The sequence below is a fragment of the Electrophorus electricus genome, chromosome 19 (genome assembly GCF_013358815.1).
Source record: "Electrophorus electricus isolate fEleEle1 chromosome 19, fEleEle1.pri, whole genome shotgun sequence".
Classification (NCBI taxonomy): Eukaryota; Metazoa; Chordata; class Actinopteri; order Gymnotiformes; family Gymnotidae; genus Electrophorus; species Electrophorus electricus.
The window spans coordinates 1038887-1057664 of record NC_049553.1 but is presented as its reverse complement, the minus strand read 5'-3'; the positions used below and the strand labels follow the sequence as shown (position 1 = coordinate 1057664).

The window sequence follows — 18778 nt, the reverse complement described above, 5'->3', positions numbered from 1 at the left end:
GCACAGCTGCTGCTGGTGTAGGAAGAAGGGAAACTATGGCAGACTGCTGCAAACCTGAACTAGTGGGAAAAGAGAGGGCAGGCAGCCCTTGGAGACAATGACCCTCATTGTTGACGCCACAGCAAGAAAGAGAAAGTTGATCTCGGTTGAGTGCTGTGTAGATGGGAAGCGGCTCCCAGCCCTCATTGACACTGGTTCATCGGTGTCACTGCTCTTACCAGGCACGCTCCCACACACTGAGAATGACATACCTGATAGTTGAGAAATGGGCTCCTGGTCATAGTGGGGGCTGTGATTTGAGTGGCTCATGCCTGTGCAAGATGTGTGCAAACTTGGCTTGGATTTTCTCGTGAAGGCTGGGGGTTAACCTAAAGAAGGAAATTGAGAGTTGGACTCCGTGGCCTTCATTTTCCGAGGGAGAAACCACAAGCTCTGGAAAAACCGATCATGCAGTGTCAGAGTTGGTTGGTGGAACTTTGGGGACAGGGTACACTGTCAGCTTTTTGTAGGTGAAGCCATGAGTGCTGATTAACTGAACACACAGCGCCAATACTATTTGATGGATCCAGGAAGGCCATAGGAAGTGCGTATGAACAGCACCCATGTCGGCTTTAATGATGATCAAAGCACAGAGGGCAGTGGCAAATAAAAAAGGCTTGTGGGACGTTGGAGGCGCTACATGAATTGTGGCAGCTGAGTGGGTCAAGCTTAAAAGAAGAGCAAAAACAATAGCGGTGGGAGCTTCTGTGCTGTTACAGCAACGTCTTGCCAGCCGCAGAGAAAGACTGTACACAGACTGAATTAGTGCATCACAGCATCAGCACCAGCATAGCAGCACTGATTCAGCTCTGTCCCCACCGGCTTCCTCCCCTCGTGTTTTCTCTGCCTGTTTGTATTCTCTAGTATTAAGTGTTAGTTATTATCATCGCTTGTGTCTTTATTATAGCCTGCTTCCTCTTTTGTCATCATGTGTTTTGTTTCTTTTTGCTCTCCATGTGTTCGCATATGTTTTGTATTGGCTTTCTGACCCTGGACTGTCCTAATGATTCTGATTATGGATTTACCCTTAATAAATCTCGCTCTTCTCAGCGCATGTGTCCGCCTCATGATCGCTCCGCCTAACAGAATGACCAGCCCAGTAAGTATGCAGGGAGAGAACGAGACTCTGGCATGTGGTTGTTCCGCTGGGATCAAACTCCAGTTGTTTCTATACGGACTGAGTCTACCGCATCTCAGCGCCGCCCAAGCCAAAGAAAGCAAATCCCCGGCATTGCGGGTACACGGGCATCTCGTTATTCCTGGAAAAAACAGGATCCCATATATTATGACTACAATGAGATCCCAGGTAAACGCCATGAGCCTGCCCATCTTGACCAGGGGGGAGCGGACTGCAGCAGAAGACATAAGTAGGCCGATTGAAGGCTCAGATAACCCATTTTAGGGCACTCGATGTGTTCTCAAGAACAATTGCGAGCTCCCCATAGCCCGTGTGAGGGTTCTGTATCTGTGTGTTCTTTCAGAGTCACCCCACCAGCTCCTGTGGCTGTCCCGCAAGCCACCCTGCCACTTCCTGTTACCAGTGCAAAGGACACCACCCAGCCTGATCCAGTTCCGGGTCCCGGTGAAGGACACCACCCAGCCTGATCCAGTTCCGGTTCCCGGTGAAGGACACCACCCAGCCTGATCCAGTTCCGGTTCCCGGTGAAGGACGCCACCCAGCCTGATCCAGTTCCGGTTCCCGGTGAAGGACACCACCCAGCCTGATCCAGTTCCAGTTCCCGGTGAAGGACGCCACCCAGTCGGTTCCTGTTGGCACACCCCGGGACCTCCCGGACCCACCGCTGAACGCCGCAGCCGCGCCTCCAGACCTCTTTGACCTGCCGCTGAACGACGCAGTCATGCCTCCGGAGTCCCCAGATCCGTGGCCAGTCACCTCCACAATCTCAGACTCACCTCCTGACCTACAGGCTTCACGTTCCCGTCTGTGTCTCGTGCTGCTTCCGCCCTGTGGGCCCCGCCTGTCCCGCCCCTGCCTGTGTGTCCTGTTCCCTGTGGGCCTCCTGTCTCTCATTGGCTGCCTGCTCCTGCTGCCCTGTTATTTTTGCTATGCCTGGTTTTGTTTTTGCCACTGTTGTGGTTTCTGTTACTGTACCTGTTTCTGTGCCCTTTCCAGTTCCTGTGTCTCCCTTTGTTTCTGTACGTGTGCCCGTCTGTGTGTCCATTCTGGTGTCCGTGTCTGTTTTAGTTCCTGTCCCATTGTCCCGGGCCTGGTCTGTATTACATTTTTGTTTTCCTCATTATTTTGTGCGTCGTCGTCGCTCATCGTTTGACGTCTTTTGTTGTGTCTCCGCGTCCTCCCTCCCTGCCGTTTGTCATTCTCTGTCTTCTGTTACTGCTCCCACTTCTGTGTCTGCATCTGTTCCTGGTTCTTGTGCTGTTCTGTCCCGCAGTTCCTGTTCCCCCAGTTCCTGCGTCTGTTCTTGTTGGTGTCCTAGTCCTGTTTTTGGTATGGTGGGGTTTTTTTTGTGCGCCTCAGTGCTGTGCACGTGGGGGAGGGGGGGAGGGGGGAGGGGGGGGTACTGCCATGTTTGGCCCATCCTAGCATCCTTATTGTCATGGTTACCCTGTTTAGTGTATTTGTTTTGCTTCCATGTTTCATTTTCTCCACCCATCATTTGTAGCACTTGTGTCTTGTTAATTCTTATTAGAACATGTATTTAAACCCTGTTTGCTTTGCTGGTCATTGTGATTCCTAGACTCTGTGTTATTTCTAGCCACTGTTCATATTCCAAGCCTCGTGTTTTCTCTGCCTGTTTGTATTCTCTAGAGTTTAGTGTTAGTTATCATCGTTTGTGTCTGCTATAGCCTGCTTCTCCCATTGTCATTGAGTGTTTTGTTTATTTTTGTTCACCATGTGTGGTTTGTTTTTCGGCAGGGCTAGGGTTATCTTTGTCCTTCCTGTCTAGTCTAGTACCACATACTAAATGATTCTGAGACCCAGAGCATGATGTTTAATTTTTAATTTCTCCATCCTACTTGTAGCAAGCAGCAGAGTAATCTTTAATATGAAATAAAGTGCTTCTCTTTGACAAGGAGGAAAGCATTTCACAAACAGTTTGCATAATGGATAAAGTTCACTACAATAAAAATAAGTCTTGCCTTATCACTAACTCTAAGCAGTATATTTTTACTGTGTCATAGACTGAATTACTTAACACACTAAAGCAACAAAGCATTCAACTGTCTCTCTTCATATTTATTTATACTCACTTGTTGAAGCAGAAACAAAAGAGTTTATATATAGGGAAAATAGACAGTATTTTCACTTAACACCCAAAAGAATGTCAATGCACTTACTGAGTGCCTTTGCTAATCTGTAAACCGCACTATGGCAAAGGAGGGTCACGGCAATGCTTCCTCAAGCAAAATGGAGGACTGACTGCGACCACGTACATAAAGCTACACACTGGACAATTCTTACATTCATTGCTAGTCTTCAGGATGGATGAAATACCCTCGATAAACTGGCCTTACAAGATAATAAACACATTATAAGCATTTAAAGAAGGGGTGTTTTTAAAGCATTCCAAGTGTACTGGTGAGTATTCTTTTTTACTTGGTTTCATTTGGTTAACCATTTTCTTTGTATCTTTATTTGAGCACATCACAAGTTGACTATTTTACATAATTACACAAACCCAAGTTATTTTTGATAGACTAAATTTTGCATTTGAGATTGTGTTTTTGGTTTTTTGTTTTTTAAAGTAATCCAGTATCACCAAAATATCTTTAAAAAAGTGACCGAAATATATGTCAAATTTGGTTCCTATTAATACTGAATGAACGGTCAGGCATTATATCTTGATATTTGTTTATTTTTAGTATTACTTTAAAACAGCATTCTGTTAACTGCACAGAGTATTTTGCTAGTCCTAGCAAGGACGTTTTTAGCAATATATGTTTCAGTTAATATTTCTTCAGTTTACCAGAAACTAAGTACCTTATGTACAGTGGCAGGGTTTAATTGGTTTTGTTTTCATAGAATGTCATCTGCTTGTACCAAAAAATGCAGTCCAAACATAATATAATTTCACATCTGTCAATATGAAAGATTACATAATACATATATTTTACAGATGAGCTCATTCCAGATCATATAATTAATGTCTCTACTTATTTGTTTAATTTATCAAGAGAATGAACACACATTTAAAGGAGTGATAAAATAGCCTAGCAAACAAACAAGATGATAAACAGAAAAACAGCAACATTTGACATCGTAAATATAATCATTTCATGACAATGGCTAATTCATAAATGCAAACTGTCAGGGGGATGCTAATGTGAATATCGTAGATCTGAGCAGATGAATCAGTGCGTGTGTGGAGAAAATCGTTGATTTACAGAGTAAAACTAAATGTTGCGGTACAACTTTCAATAAAAAAACAAAAAGTAATTCCCTTTGTTAATTTTAGTTCTATACTGTTTAAAATAATGAGACTAGGACTAAATGTTTCAATCAACATGATGAAAATCGTTGTTTTACGGAATATAACTAACTGTACTTCTAAGATATAATGACATATATATAATGAAAAGTCAAATTAATGTAAAACACCAAGATCTCACTGTTTTCTCATACATGTCAATTATGTTTCTCATACAAGTCCAATATTTTACAATTGCTTATACATCCAACTCAGAACTTTGGACATGTACAAAATACTGCAGAAACCAAAACACAAATTTCCTGTTACCAAACATTTCTTTTAGCAAGACTATTAGGACATCTACTTTCTTCACAACAGAGGTCATTTTAAAAATTAATTAATTAATTTATATATATATATTTTTTGTTTGTTTGTTTGTTTGTTTGTTTTGTTTTGTTTTTAAATAAATAAAAAAATCTGTTAGAAACAGATTTATTTCAGGTTTATTATATCAGATTTCCAGTGAGTCAAATTATTAACTCATTAAGGCAATTTACACCTCCACAGCAAACTCCCAAATATCATCACACACACTCTCATATAGTTCCTCTCCACCCTTGTGGTTTCTCTGCCCCCCTTTGCTATTCCTCAAGCAGTCCCTTACTGGAAGGTTGTCAACTCACTTTTGCTAGCTGTAAGCATGCACATGGTCTCTGTTATTCAGATATTGTGTTATGTGCCACTCAGGGTGAGAGACACACTCAACAATTATTAAACCCAAACCTAAGACCTAAACTTAAGCATAAGACTTAATGGTTCACACAAATATATGTGTTGCCATAACACTGAAAGATAATATATAACAAGCAATATTTATCTAAAATATAAAGTTTCTCCACGTCTCCCCTAGTGGTTAACTATCCAAGTGAATATTTATACACATGACTAAATACAACATCTGAATATGAATATGACTGGAATAAGACATCAACAACAATAACTGTATTTCTACTTCAAATTACTGCTTCAGAAATACTCTATAGAAAGCATATCTGAGACTGTTTTAGGGGAAATAGACATCCCATCATTTGAGCAAGATAACAGGTTAGAAAATACTTTCCACTTAAATGAACTCTAGAACGCATAATCTCATATTCAGTATTATTGGATTCAAGAAATGGTGGAACCCAGTCAGGTATTTGATCAAGGTCAAGTTGATCATCCATTCATAAGTGGTCATCTCTGCAACTGCAACATTTAATGCGAAACGCTTTTCTCAATGCACCTCATAATTAAACCACTGATGCATGGATTACACAGCACCCCAGTGGAGTCAAACATACTGCAGCAATCACTAAGGTGCTAAAAACTGAAACCACATTCAACTTGCCAAACCACTGTGTCATCCAATCCCTCAACCAATCATTATTAACTCCTGAAGTGTTTTTCAACTTGTTCGACTGTGATTCTAAACTCCTAAACATATTTGTCCCTAGACACATTCTTTTAGTTAGACTGATCATGTAAAGACACTTTATGCTATATTTAATAGATTGCCTCAAGCTAACTTTCGTTAACTTTGAATTTGACTAAATGTGAATTTGGCAAGGCTACAGTTACTTAAATGGGAAAGCAAGTTGGTCAGGGTCATGTTTGTTCAGTTGCTGAAAAAGTGCAGGCTATCATAGAATTCCCAGTGCCACATACAAAATGGGATCCCAGAAAATTCCTTGGTATGGCAGGTTATTACTGTGGGTTTTACAGAAATTTTCTGATGTGGTTTTACCTTAGACCAATTTGCTTAATTGTTTGTGTGAGTTTGTTTGGAATATTGAGTGTCAGATCACATTTAATTCTGTGAAATTGTTACTTTGTAATGCTCCTGTGCTTTCTGCTCCAGATTTTGTGCATCCCTTTAAGGTGAATGTAAATGCCAGTATGACAGGGGTTTGTGTTGTGTTGTGTTGCAAGAGGATTTAGCAGTGCAACCTTTTGCTAACATAAACACTGCCTTTGCTAACTGAAGTAGCTAATGCCTTTGCTTTAGTGGTCTAATATGTGTTTTTAGTAGATTAAATGGCTCTTTATGGCTAGCCTTAAAATGTCTGCATTATGCATCATCACCTTCTTATCTTCTGTGTGGCTGACATGCTTTTAAATAACAACATAGGTCAGGTTCTACTAATAGTTACTGGATAGTGAATAGAGAAGCTGACTCTGGCTGAAATTGTTAGCCACTGCAGCGTTTGAAAAGATGCTGGGGCATTATGGAAAATGTGTCTATAGTGATTTTGTGTGGTGCTAATGTGTAGTAAAAGAGAATGGGCTTCCTAGAAATATCTTCTTCTCCATAAACTTCTTATGGCAAACCATAAAAGCTGCACTGAAAGGAAAATGAATATTCTACTCTGCACTTAGAAAAAATGAAGAATGCAAAGGAAATAAATCAAAGTTGGAAAATGAAAGAATTACTTCAGAATTGCTTATGAAAATACACTTATGAGAATAAGCTCAAAATGTCATGATCCAAACTCTGAAAACACTTTTCAACAACTTTAAAATTTGAACAATTTCTCACATTTTATTTTCACTATCACCCTCCAGCTAAAATTTATCAAAGATTCCAAACAACCCTGACCCATGATCAGTTATTAACACACAGAGAACTGTGTTGCCACAATGGAGGCAGTCATCCATTTATCCTGATCAAGCAGATGTTGTCAAAGTAGGCACTCAGGCACAATGTTCAATCTAATACATTACATCAAGCAAAAATAACTATAGCCAGAGAGAAGTTTGTGTTTACTATTTTACACAAAGTAGGCCTTGAAGAAGTATTTAATGGATCAAGGGGTTTTCCCCACCTTACATCTATAGCCACTAACAATATGAAATAGTGTTTCACACTGCAGAAAGAATACAAGGCAGAAATTTCCAATATCTGTATATTTCCCTTATCAAACCATCACCTTCAACTATGCCAGATATAATCATCAAAGGAATCCAGATATATAACCTACAAAAAACATAATCTGTATATAGTTGATGTATTAGTCTTCCTAAAAATCCTTCCATGTTACTGCATTAAAAATATACATATTAAAAATCCCCAACTATTTTATTAACTGGACCAAATCCGCCATTGTTCTACTCCATAAACAAACTGGCCACAGCATCTTAAACATTACCAATTACCCTAAGCACACGTAATGCATTTTGGGGTATTAATATCCTCCCAGCTGTCAAAACTGTGTCCACTACTGTAACCAAGAACAATGACCTGTTGAATGAACCTCCTGTATCCGACGAAAGTACTTGATTGTCATTTGCAAAAAGTTAAATTAAATTCTTGAAATTAAATTGAATGTCATTAGTCAACAGACAACAATATAGCACAATAACAATACAATTGGTGTTACTAATAACCAGGATTAACACAGGACAGTTGTCATGGTTAGAGCTTGTTAGCTTGTTAGTATTTATACGTGTGTTTCTAGTGATCATTTATCCTCGCCTATGTTGTGTTTGTACAAACCCTTGTGGTCTCACTAACTGTATTCTATACTCTGTCATGTTTGCTTTCCTAGTCTGTGTTCTTTGTTCTATGTAGTTGCCTGTTTCTATTTAGCCTGTCCATTTATTTTCCTGGTATTCCTGTTTTGCTTTCTGTTGGTTATCATGTTTCCCAGATCTTTTCACGTTGGCTTCGTGACCCTGGACTGTTGTAACGACCCTGATTTTGGATTTGTGAAATGACAGAACAAAGAAAAGCAATCGCATACTTCTTACAACATTTAACCATGAGTAAAAAAAACTCTAGTTATGAACTTGGAATTAAAGAACAACACACAGCAGATTAGATCATTTAAACATAACAGATTTGGATTCCCAATTGTTGTATCTGTGTGGTTTTGACTTATCAAAACAAAGATGAAAATTATGATTATAGAAACAGTAATAGTCATTCTATCTTACAACCGTCTTTCATGGCTATGTTCTAAGTTTTAAATCTTAATTTGTTTTTAAATTTTTCAATCCTGCTAATGCCATAGCCACAGCAGAAAAGTTTGAGATATGGGCTAGTTCCTCTGTCTCTGAGAGATGCTAGGCATTTGAAGACATCTGTTAGATCACACATACAGAATTCTGAACTAACACAATCTCCTTCAAGCTCACTCTGCTGCCCTAGGAAATTATTTGGAGAGTGGTTACACTTCTTGTTAGCCATCATGTGATCAGGAATTGGCGTTGACTAAATTGGGGGGAAAATGGATAAAAATATAAAAAATCCCAGCAGATTTGCAGTTTTCAAATAAGGAAGATCAGTAAGCTTTCCCAAAAGCAATGAAAATAGAGATTATGTTCAAAGTGATGCATTTTCTGCCATCTTACAACCTCCCATTTACAAATATAATGTAACAGAACTTGAGCTATAAGTATATATACGCTATAAGATGTGAGAAGTAACCACCCTTTATTGTTATTTTTCAGGTCAAAATGTGGATCAGAAATAGCACAAACCAAACCATGAGCCTCCCCATCGACTACAGGGCTGGCCTACTATTCCTGTACTCACTTGTTTTTCTTGGAGGGTTTGTGGGTGCTGGATTGATGAGCACTGTTTTAAAGTCCAACATGTTGTCAATCACCACCGTGTCAGTGATCAACTTGCTGGTAGTGCACGTGATTTTTCTCCTCACAATACCCTTCCATATGTACTATTACGCTACCAACTCCTGGAACCTGAGCTTCGATGCCTGCAGGATAGTCAGCGGCATGATCCATGCGCACATGTACCTCAGCTTTATCTTCTATACCATTATTCTACTTGCACGTTACCTGGCCTACTTCGAATGGGGACATCGATTGCAGTTTTATCGAGCTCTGCACGCATTTATAGCCAGCATGATGGTTTGGACCATCACTCTAGGCATCGCACTGCCTGCGACAGTGTTGGTGTATGGCTCAGGGATGACAGGTAGTGACACTGTGTGCTTTGATTTTGGTGGAGCTCTTACTTATCCCGGAGTGCAGTCACTAAACTACATCATGAGTGCCATGGTCTTGTTGGTGTGGACTGCCTTGGCCAGTCGCCAGCTGTATGTCCTGTGGCAGGTGTATCAGAAACACAGGCAGGCTTCTTATTCTCATCAAGAGTTCCGGGTTCAAATCAAAAGCATGTTCTTTGTGCTTATCATGTTTCTTTGTTTTGTACCTTACCATGTGTTTAGGATATACTATGTGACCAGGTTCCTAGAAAACAAGTTACTAGAAGACATAAATGATGTTTTTCTTGCTTTTACAGCATTTAGCTGCTTTGACCTACTCACATTTGCTAGCAGAGGTATGTGGCAACCAGCTTACATAAAATGTTGTATTTTATGTGAGTGATTTGTTCAAAAGTGTTTTTTAAATCTTGATTGAACTTCAGAAATAAGCATACACTTTGTGGTTCACATTTTAAAACAGTTTTCAATCAATTCCATTTCCATGTTTTAAAGGGAAAAAAAACATTTTAAATGAAATTTAATTAAATAATATTCTGTATAGCTTGATTTTAAAGTAATGTGAAGCTTTGGTTTAACAATGATTTAATCACAATTATGATTCTGTATTTTATATTTAGTATATATCACTTTTTATGCACTCCAGCATGAATGAATAACTTCTGTGACCAAAATTGTAATCTATGGAATAGCTATTTCAAACTGTGCTGTTTCCCATGGCTGATCAGAATTATAATCATGTCCTAGCCCAAGACAGCAGCAACATGTATGTGCAGATGTTTACCATGAAAACAGATGAGCGTTTAACAAGTATTATTGAAGTCCCAGCAAAAAGAAGGTCAAAAAACGATGTGCACACACATCAGGTTTCACTTGGTACTGATCTGGGCTAAGGAACAAAAGAACTGGAATGTTGCTCTGTGGTTCACTGTCATCTTTTCAGAAGAAAGTAAATTGTGCGTTTCATTTGGAAATCAAGGACCTAGAGTCTGGAGGAAGAGTGGAGAGGCACAGAATCCAAGGTGTCTGCAGTCCAGTGTCATCTGCTGGTGTTGGTCCACTGTATTTTATCAAGTCCAAATTCAGGAGCTTTACCAGGAGATTTTAGAGTACTTCATGCTTCCATCTGATGACAAGCTTTATGGAGATGCTGGTTTCCTTTTCCAGCAGGACTTAGCATCTGCCCCCAGTGCCAAAACTACTACCAAGTGGTTTGCTGACCATATTATTGCTGTGCTTGATTGGCTGGAGAAACCCCCAACCAGCAAGACAGATGAACTGAAGGCCACTGTCAAAGCAACCTGGGCTTCAAAAACATCTCAGCAGTGCCACAGCTTATTGTTTCCATGTCACTCCACATTGTGTAAAGGAGCAATACAAAATACGAAATTATTGTTTGTGTAAATTAACATACTTGTCAGAAGTGAGACATTTCTGTTTGATGTTGTGAAATATTCTAAAGATTTGAGATACTGGATTTCTGATTTTCATGAGCTATTAGCCTGAAACAGAAAAAAAAAATGTCGCCTTACATGTAATGAATATAAAATATGAGTTTACAGTTTTAAATTATATTATGCACCTGTTACCAGTATGTATGTATGTATGTAAGCATGTATGCATGTATATGAACATTGCATGGTTGTTAGTGTAGATAGGCTGGTGTGAGTATTTCAGAAACTGCTGATCTCCTGGGATTTTCATGCATATCCATCTCTACAGTTTACAGAGAATGGAAAAAGAGAAAATATCCAGTGAGCAGCAGTTTTCTGCGCAAAAATGCCTTCTTGATGCCAGAGAAGAATGGCCAGACTGGTTCTACCTGACAGAAAGGCAACAGTAATTCAAATAACCACTTGTTACAACTGAGGTATGCATTACAGCATCTCTGAATGCAAAACGCATTTTGCACTTTGAAGCTGAGGCTACAATCCGCATGGGCTCACCAAAACTGGACAACAGAAGATTGGTATGTTGAGTCTCGATTCCTGCTGCAACATTTGGATAGAAGGGTCAGAACTTGGCATAAACAACACCAAAGCATGGATCTATCCTTCCTTGTATCAACAGTTCATGCTACTGGTGGTGTGATGGTGTGGGGGAGATTTTCTTGGTGCACTATGGTCTCCTTAATATCAGTGAAACATCATTTAACAGTCACAGCCTACCTGAGTACTGGTGACCATGTCCATCCCTCTATGACCAGAGTGTACCCTAATTCTGCAGGATAACCGGTCCCATCACAAAGCTCAAATCATCTCAAACTGTATCTTGAACATGACAGTGTTTTATTTATATATTGAATAAGCAGAACATTTGTAATAAGATCCTCATCCATTAGAATTGGTCAGCAATCTTCTGCTGCACCAGTTCATGTTTGTGACGACTGGCCACCCTCCTGGCGTCCCTGTTTTATAATTTCTCCATCGTGTCTTTGTTTTTCCTTCACTTCCTGTTCTGTTCCTTGGTTTCGTTTTCTCCACCCCTCGTCCGTTCCTCTAATCCAGTCCGTGTTTTAGTTATCCCCGTTATGTTCACCTGCGTCTGATTAACCTTGATTGTCTGGGTTATTTAAGCCCTGTGTTTTGTCTTCTAGTTGGTTGGTTAATTTGGCAAGTTTGTTTGTGTGTGTAGTTGCTGTAATTCATGTTGTTTTATTTGTTTGCGTAGTTGGTGTGTAACTTGCCTCAGTCTTTTCTTTTTCTCTGTTTATTAGCCTCCCGTGTTTTTGTTACTCACTCATTAAAAACCTCCTGCATTTGTGTTCTGCCTCTCACCTTGACCCTGCTAAAACATTACAATGTTCTTTTGGTGCTACTACTGTATTGCTTGTTTTCTTAAATTTATACACTACATACATATTAATGTTTCTAAATCCCCTAAGGTGAAACAGGAGGACTGAGCCTTATATTTCTCCTGTTGCCATGGTGTATCATGTTATCTGTGTTCCATTGACTCTACTCAGGGTTCCTCATGCACATGCTTTAATCGAGGTTTGACAGCAGTACTAGAGGCTCAAAGGCAGTATGGTGCAAAACATGGTTTGATTACTTCTTTTAATCCAGTTATAGCTTTGTAGGCGAGCTTCAGTACTTTAAATCTGTTGCAACCTGATACAAGGACCCAGGGGCAGGAAGTCAAGAGGAGGGTACAATTTGTGAACTATAAGAAGTCCCAAATAAGCATCTTCTTACCTATATGCTGAATGAGTTGCAGGAGTCTGATAGCACAGAGGGATTTTAGCTTCAAATGAGTTGCCATCCATGAAGAGATGTCTGGTAGGCATACCAAGATATTAACAGAGACCTGAGTGTCTGAAAAAATTAGTATCATCAGCATAGAAGTGGTATGAATGCGAGGATATGACCACACTGAGGTGGTATAACTGGAGAACAAAAGAAGACTAAGCCCTGAGCTTTGTCAAATGCCAGTGGAGATTCTGTAGAAAGCAAGATGTAGCTTCGCCCTCTGTCACATGATATGACCATCCCTCGAGGTATGAAGCAAAGCATTTCAATTCTGCGCCAATAATCACAAAGCCTGTGAAGATAGGCAGGAGGATCATGTAGTTGATTGTGAAAATGCTGCTGAGAGATCAAGAAGAATCAGGACCCTGTGACAGCTTGACTGATACAGCAGCATGCAACTACTGAGTAACAGCTACAAGTGCCACTACAGGGGCGTGCACTGCTTTATACCCGACTGGTTAGGATCCTGTAGTTCATTCTGTGCAAGAAATACTAAAAACTGATTGTAATCAGAATGTTCAGAAATGTTATAAAGTAAGGACAAGTGATACTTCTTGGTAATAGAAGATGGCCAAGGTGTCATTTGGGGGATTTTTCAGGATGGGTATGACCCTTGCTCTTTTGAAGACCTTCAGTACTTGACCAAATAACAAAGAATCATTCACAATGAAAGTGATGAAGGGGAGAATGTGTCGCAAGATTGGATTGGAGCAACGTGGAAAGTGCCTTTTATGCTATTACAGTGCCTGTTCCCTCTAAACTTCTATCTTTATACACTCCTTGTCAAATAGTTTTCAAACCACGGTGGAGAGAGTAGATAGTTTCAGGTACCTTGGTGTTCACATCTCGCAGGACCTGTCCTGGTCCCGCCATACCAGCTCCCTGGCAAAGAAGGCTCGTCAGCGTCTTTACCACCTCAGACGCCTAAGGGACTTCAGACTGCCCTCCAAGGTACTGCGGAACTTCTACACCTGCACTATCGAGAGCATCCTCACGGGGAACATCACAGTCTGGTTTGGAAATGGCACCAAGCAGGACAGACAAGCACTCCAAAGGGTAGTGCGTTCAGCAGAGCGCATCACTCACTCGGAACTTCCTGACCTGCAGACCACCTACTACAAGCGGTGCCAAACCAAGGCCAGGAAAATTGTGAAGGACCCCACCCATCCCAACAATAGACTCTTCTCTCTGTTGAGGTCAGGGAGGCGCTTCCGCTCCCTGAAGACCAAAACAGAGAGACTGAAGAGGAGCTTCTTCCCACAGGCCATTCGGGCCCTGAATCAGGGAAACTGATAAACTGTGGGGACCACCACCACCACCACGTAACATGACTGTATATCTGTACATCTGTATATATAGATTTAGATTTATACTCAATTAACCTGTTACAACAACTGTAGATATGGTACTATACAATGGATCTGTACATTCTGTAGATTGTGTACATATATACTCAACCATATACATTGTACATTGTGTATATAATCATAATATACATATATTGTACATACATTGTTAATATATTTTTGTACATACATAGAATATATATTTATCTGTATATATATTTTTTTCTCTATGCACCCCTGGTTCTCTTCCTCAGTTTGGACAGAGCACTCTCCACCATTTCACTGCGTGTTGTACTGTGTATGACTATGTATGTGACAAATAAACCGAACTTGAACTTGAACTTGAACTTGAACTTGAAATAGTTCTCTCCTCCAGACCGGCAAGATGTGCCCCACCTACCACCGGCTAACAGAAGCACTGCATTGCAACAGGAGAAAACCTAGAACCTCAGAGAAGTGGTGGAGGACATCTTATCTAGATTCAGACCTCCACTCATATCAACCTCTCTTTTCCGAGTTCTCACTGGAGGTAACATCTGCAAAATAATAATTAGTGATCATTTCCTTATATGGCATGTTTAAAAGCATTTTACTGAAAAAATATAAAACTATAAAATACAAACATAACTAGACTAAACCGAAATACAGACATATAAACCATACCAGAAGCCAACGAAGAGATGCCAGCACAGGAGAAATGTGATCCCTTTTGAGGACCCTGTAAGAAGGCTCACAGTCATATTTTGGACCATTAGTAATAAAGCCCAATTGTAATGTTGAGCGGTAAGGAGGCGGACACGTGCGGAGAAGAGTGGGATTTAATAGGGGCAAATCCAAAATCCGAGTCGTTTAGGCAGTCCAGGGTCATAGAGCCAACACGGAGAGTATGAGGAAACATGATTAAATAAAGCAAATGCACGAAGGCACGCACGGGAAAGCAGGCTATAACTAAGGCAAGGGAAAACTCAGGGCTAGGAAACACGAAGGCTAAGATAAACACAAAGGTACAGAGTACAAAGAAACAACCATAACACATTCAAACAGTCAAACATGCATTCAAACCATGAAACGATGAACAGCCACAACCAAGGCACACAACAGGGTTTAAACACATGAGCTTGAAACGAGGGACAGGTGTACGCAGTCGATGTGAAGACAAAACAAAACTATGGAACGGAACTAAACACATGATAGGGAAAACACAGAACATGGAAGGGACTGATCATGACACCAAGAGGCTTCGTTTATGCCCAAATAAAGCATATTACAATAATATACATGAGAAAAAATAAGAACATGTACAACAATTTCACGATTTCACTTTTGCAATCGCCCAAATATGATAAAAACTGTTTTTATCTACCACATTAAGATGACTATCGAACCTAAGGTCCAGATCCAAAATTACCCCAAAGTTCCTTACTTGGAGCTCAACATAACCAGACAGAACCACCAGATTATCCAAATAACAATTCACAAGCTTCTGGTGGACCAAAATGCATAATATCATATTTATTTTCAGATTGTTTGACATCCATACCTTAATCTCAATTATGCATATGATTAAACATCTGATGGAACATAAATCTGTCAGCCTTAAAGGGAGGCACAGTTGTGTATCATCACCATAACAATGAAACAGGATTTTGTACATCCTAATAATATCCCCGAAAGGTTATATATAGGATGTAGGATATGTGTCTCTGTGTGTGTGTGTGTGTGTGTGTGTGTGTGCGTGTGTGTGTGTGTGTGTGTGTGTGTGTGTGTGTGTGTGTGTGTGTGTGTGTATAAAGCAGCACTTAGATCAAGCATAAGGATGACACAATCACCAGCATCTGCAATCATTAGCCAATCATTAATCGCATTAACTAAGGCACATTCTGTGCTATGATATGCTATGAAACTGAAACACCTAAAAGAAATAAAATGGGCCGGTAAGGAACAATTACCAAGTTTTCTTAAACTGGCCCTTCTAGTCCCACCATCTACCTCACCTGGTCTGGTTGCTTTACAAAGGTCTGAGTGAGTAAGTCAAGGATGGCAGAGGCAAGGAAAAGCTCCCTGGACCATGAGGAAGAAACCTGGAGAGGAACCAAGACTCTGAATGTCTGAACTAGAGGTGCAACATGTTCAAAGCTAACAGGATGTTCAGACATATTAGATACGGGATATTCAGCAACAATAAAAGATCATCCGCCTGTAGCTAGCTCAAACCATGTTTGCCAGCGTTTCACATACATAAAGTAGACGTGAAGTATGTTCAGAGGATAGATCTACTGTACAAATGCATGTAAAGTATTAATCAATTTACAGGAAAAGAATTCTCCTTGTAGGAAATTCTAACAGGGCCCATAACTAAGTAAATACTAGCACCTTCAAAAGAAATGGTAATTTAGCAATAGTCCTGTAATTACTAAAAACACTGGTGTTAAGGTCACTCTTTTTAAGGGAGCTGCACAACCGCATGTTTAAAACAGGCTGCTGCAGAGCCTGAACTCAGAGAAGTATTAATAATAGCCTGAATATAAGGGCCTATACCATCAAAGGTCTCTTTCAACAAGCATGGAGAGGCAAGATCACAAGGAGAGCCAGACGGTTTAACCTGACATACAATTTCTTGTAAATCTGATAATGAAATAGGCCTGAACTGACTAAAATAATAAATATATCTAGAGTTAGAATAATGCTGGAATTCATCACACCTTGCAGCAGATTCGGTCAAACAAGCCAAGATCAGAACTAATCATTCTGAATAGAGTCATTATCTAATTACTCTTAGCTATAATTTCAGCAAGGTAATTACAGTTCTCCAATCTAGCCACCTTCTGAAATACATTTGAACACTCCTTAAAATTTTCAAAAGAAATTTGTAATTTATCCTTCTTCCAATTGTGTTCAACAATTTGATAATCCCTTCTATGCACCCTGGTGAAATCATCTAACCGAGGCAAAGACCTTATCCCATTTATTCTTGTCTTCAAAGGAACAATAAATTAAAAAATATAAGCACATGTAGAATCAAAAACAAAAACTAACTGCTTAGCAGTCAAACATTGTCGTATACTGATCCACTATCAACAGAGGATCAGCAAGCATCCATGAATTTGGTTAAAGTACACAGATTAACAGGACCTAGGGGTTCTGATACCAGAGAATTGACCAGTTAACAGTAACTTAAAATGAAAAGATTTATGATCAGAAAACCCCACATCCTCAAGTTTGATGTACCGTTCTCCTGGTGTGTATAAGTGTACACAATTCAACAATAAGCCAAATTCCCTTCACACAAATATATGAGAGTCAAGATATAGACCCAATCACCCGTGCTTTAGTGAGCTGTGCATCCGTGCACAGAACAAATGGGAGTGAAACTATAAGGAAAATGAGAATTAACAATACAGCATACGTAACACAAATAGAGCTAAACCATGCTCATCAATATGAATCACCAGAAGGTGACTCAGAGAAGCTATTGAGTACAATGCTCTGCTACTTACTGAACCTTTGTGCTACCAACCTAACATTATGTTGTGCACAAATAAACATTTCAAGTCTATGTGGACTGTAAATTACACATTTTAAATGAATATCAATGGTTTTACGCCTTATATAGTTTAGCATGTGTAGAGACAGAAAATAGGAGCTAAGTGAACAATGGGAAACATGGAAACAATAATACATAGAGCATCGCAACATAAATAAGATTAAGTAAAGTAGTGAGGTAAACATAAACTACAAATACACCTAAACTGCTTCCTGCTTTACAAAGGAAAGACAAAAGCTGCCAAAAATAATAGTCCTCAGCAGAGGGTGCTATTTTTCTTAAACTAAGGACAGAACAGCTGATATTAGTAATATCAATTCCTCAAGATAAAACCAAATCCAAATTATGACCTTGGAACTGTGTCAGACACTAATTAGATGGTGCTAAAACAAAACAATCAAGTATATGTATAAAATCTTACTATCAGTTTCTCCAGACAACAAACATGAATATTAAATTTGCCCAAAATTAAAAAACTGTCTTTAGTAGGCAACATTAAGAAAGAAAACTCACTCACAAAATAACTATTGGATTTCATTGGTCTATACACCGAGGCACAGTTAAAGGATCATTAGGTTCCAGTTTCACTACCTGCACTTCAAAATGGGTAAAAGGCTCTACTGGAATAACTTGACATTTAAATCAGGACCTAAAAATTGGTCCACTGCCACTTCACCTACTAACTACTAAAAAACTACATTCTGGGGGTTCAAGGAACAGACTCAGTTCATTTGCCAATCATGTCTCTGTAAAAATAGTCCAACTTGCGCATTATAAAAAAGTGTCTCAAAATAAAAATCTTATTTACAAGTAATATAACATTCAGTAATGCCATTTTCATTAAAACCTTTTCATTAGTCTGTTGTGATAAAAACTCCAAAAAAATGCAGATTTTTTTGATCCACTCATCCTCCTCATCCATGGAAAAGGACACACCTTGGAAAATGGCAGGGAAAGCACAGAAACCTCCTGAGGAAGACATAGAAGCCTCCACGGAAATACTCCAGAGGATTTAGGATCCAGAGACTGGGGATGAATGGAATGGCACAATAGGCCAGAGCAGCATTCCACCAGGCAAACAAAGCCCTGAGACTTTTCTGAGTGACTTCCTAATCCTCACCTAGACACTGCCACATCTATTGCATTCTGTTTGTCATTTCACCAACTTCACAACACAGCAAGGCAAGCCAGAAATAAATGCCAA

At 39.6% G+C, this 18778-nt stretch overlaps 1 protein-coding gene across 1 annotated transcript; it reads left to right on the top strand.

Annotated features, from left to right (window-relative positions):
- Window positions 1-1333: 1333 nt before the first annotated feature.
- LOC113589417 (probable G-protein coupled receptor 141) lies at window positions 1334-9821 on the top strand. Its single transcript, XM_035519952.1, has 5 exons — window positions 1334-1406; window positions 1521-1654; window positions 1770-2007; window positions 2246-2408; window positions 8963-9821. The coding sequence occupies exons 1-5, from the start codon at window positions 1334-1336 to the stop codon at window positions 9819-9821; spliced, it is 1467 nt and encodes a 488-aa protein (XP_035375845.1).
- The last annotated feature ends 8957 nt before the right edge of the window (window positions 9822-18778 follow it).

Coding starts and splice junctions, on each gene's coding strand:
- LOC113589417 (XM_035519952.1), top strand. CDS start 1,334: ATGAGATCCCAGGTAAACGCCATGAGCCTGCCCATCTTGACCAGGGGG. Junction 1,407..1,520: donor GACTGCAGCAGAAGACATAA/GTAGGCCGATTG, acceptor GTGTTCTTTCAG/AGTCACCCCACCAGCTCCTG. Junction 1,655..1,769: donor CCCAGCCTGATCCAGTTCCG/GTTCCCGGTGAA, acceptor AGCCTGATCCAG/TTCCAGTTCCCGGTGAAGGA.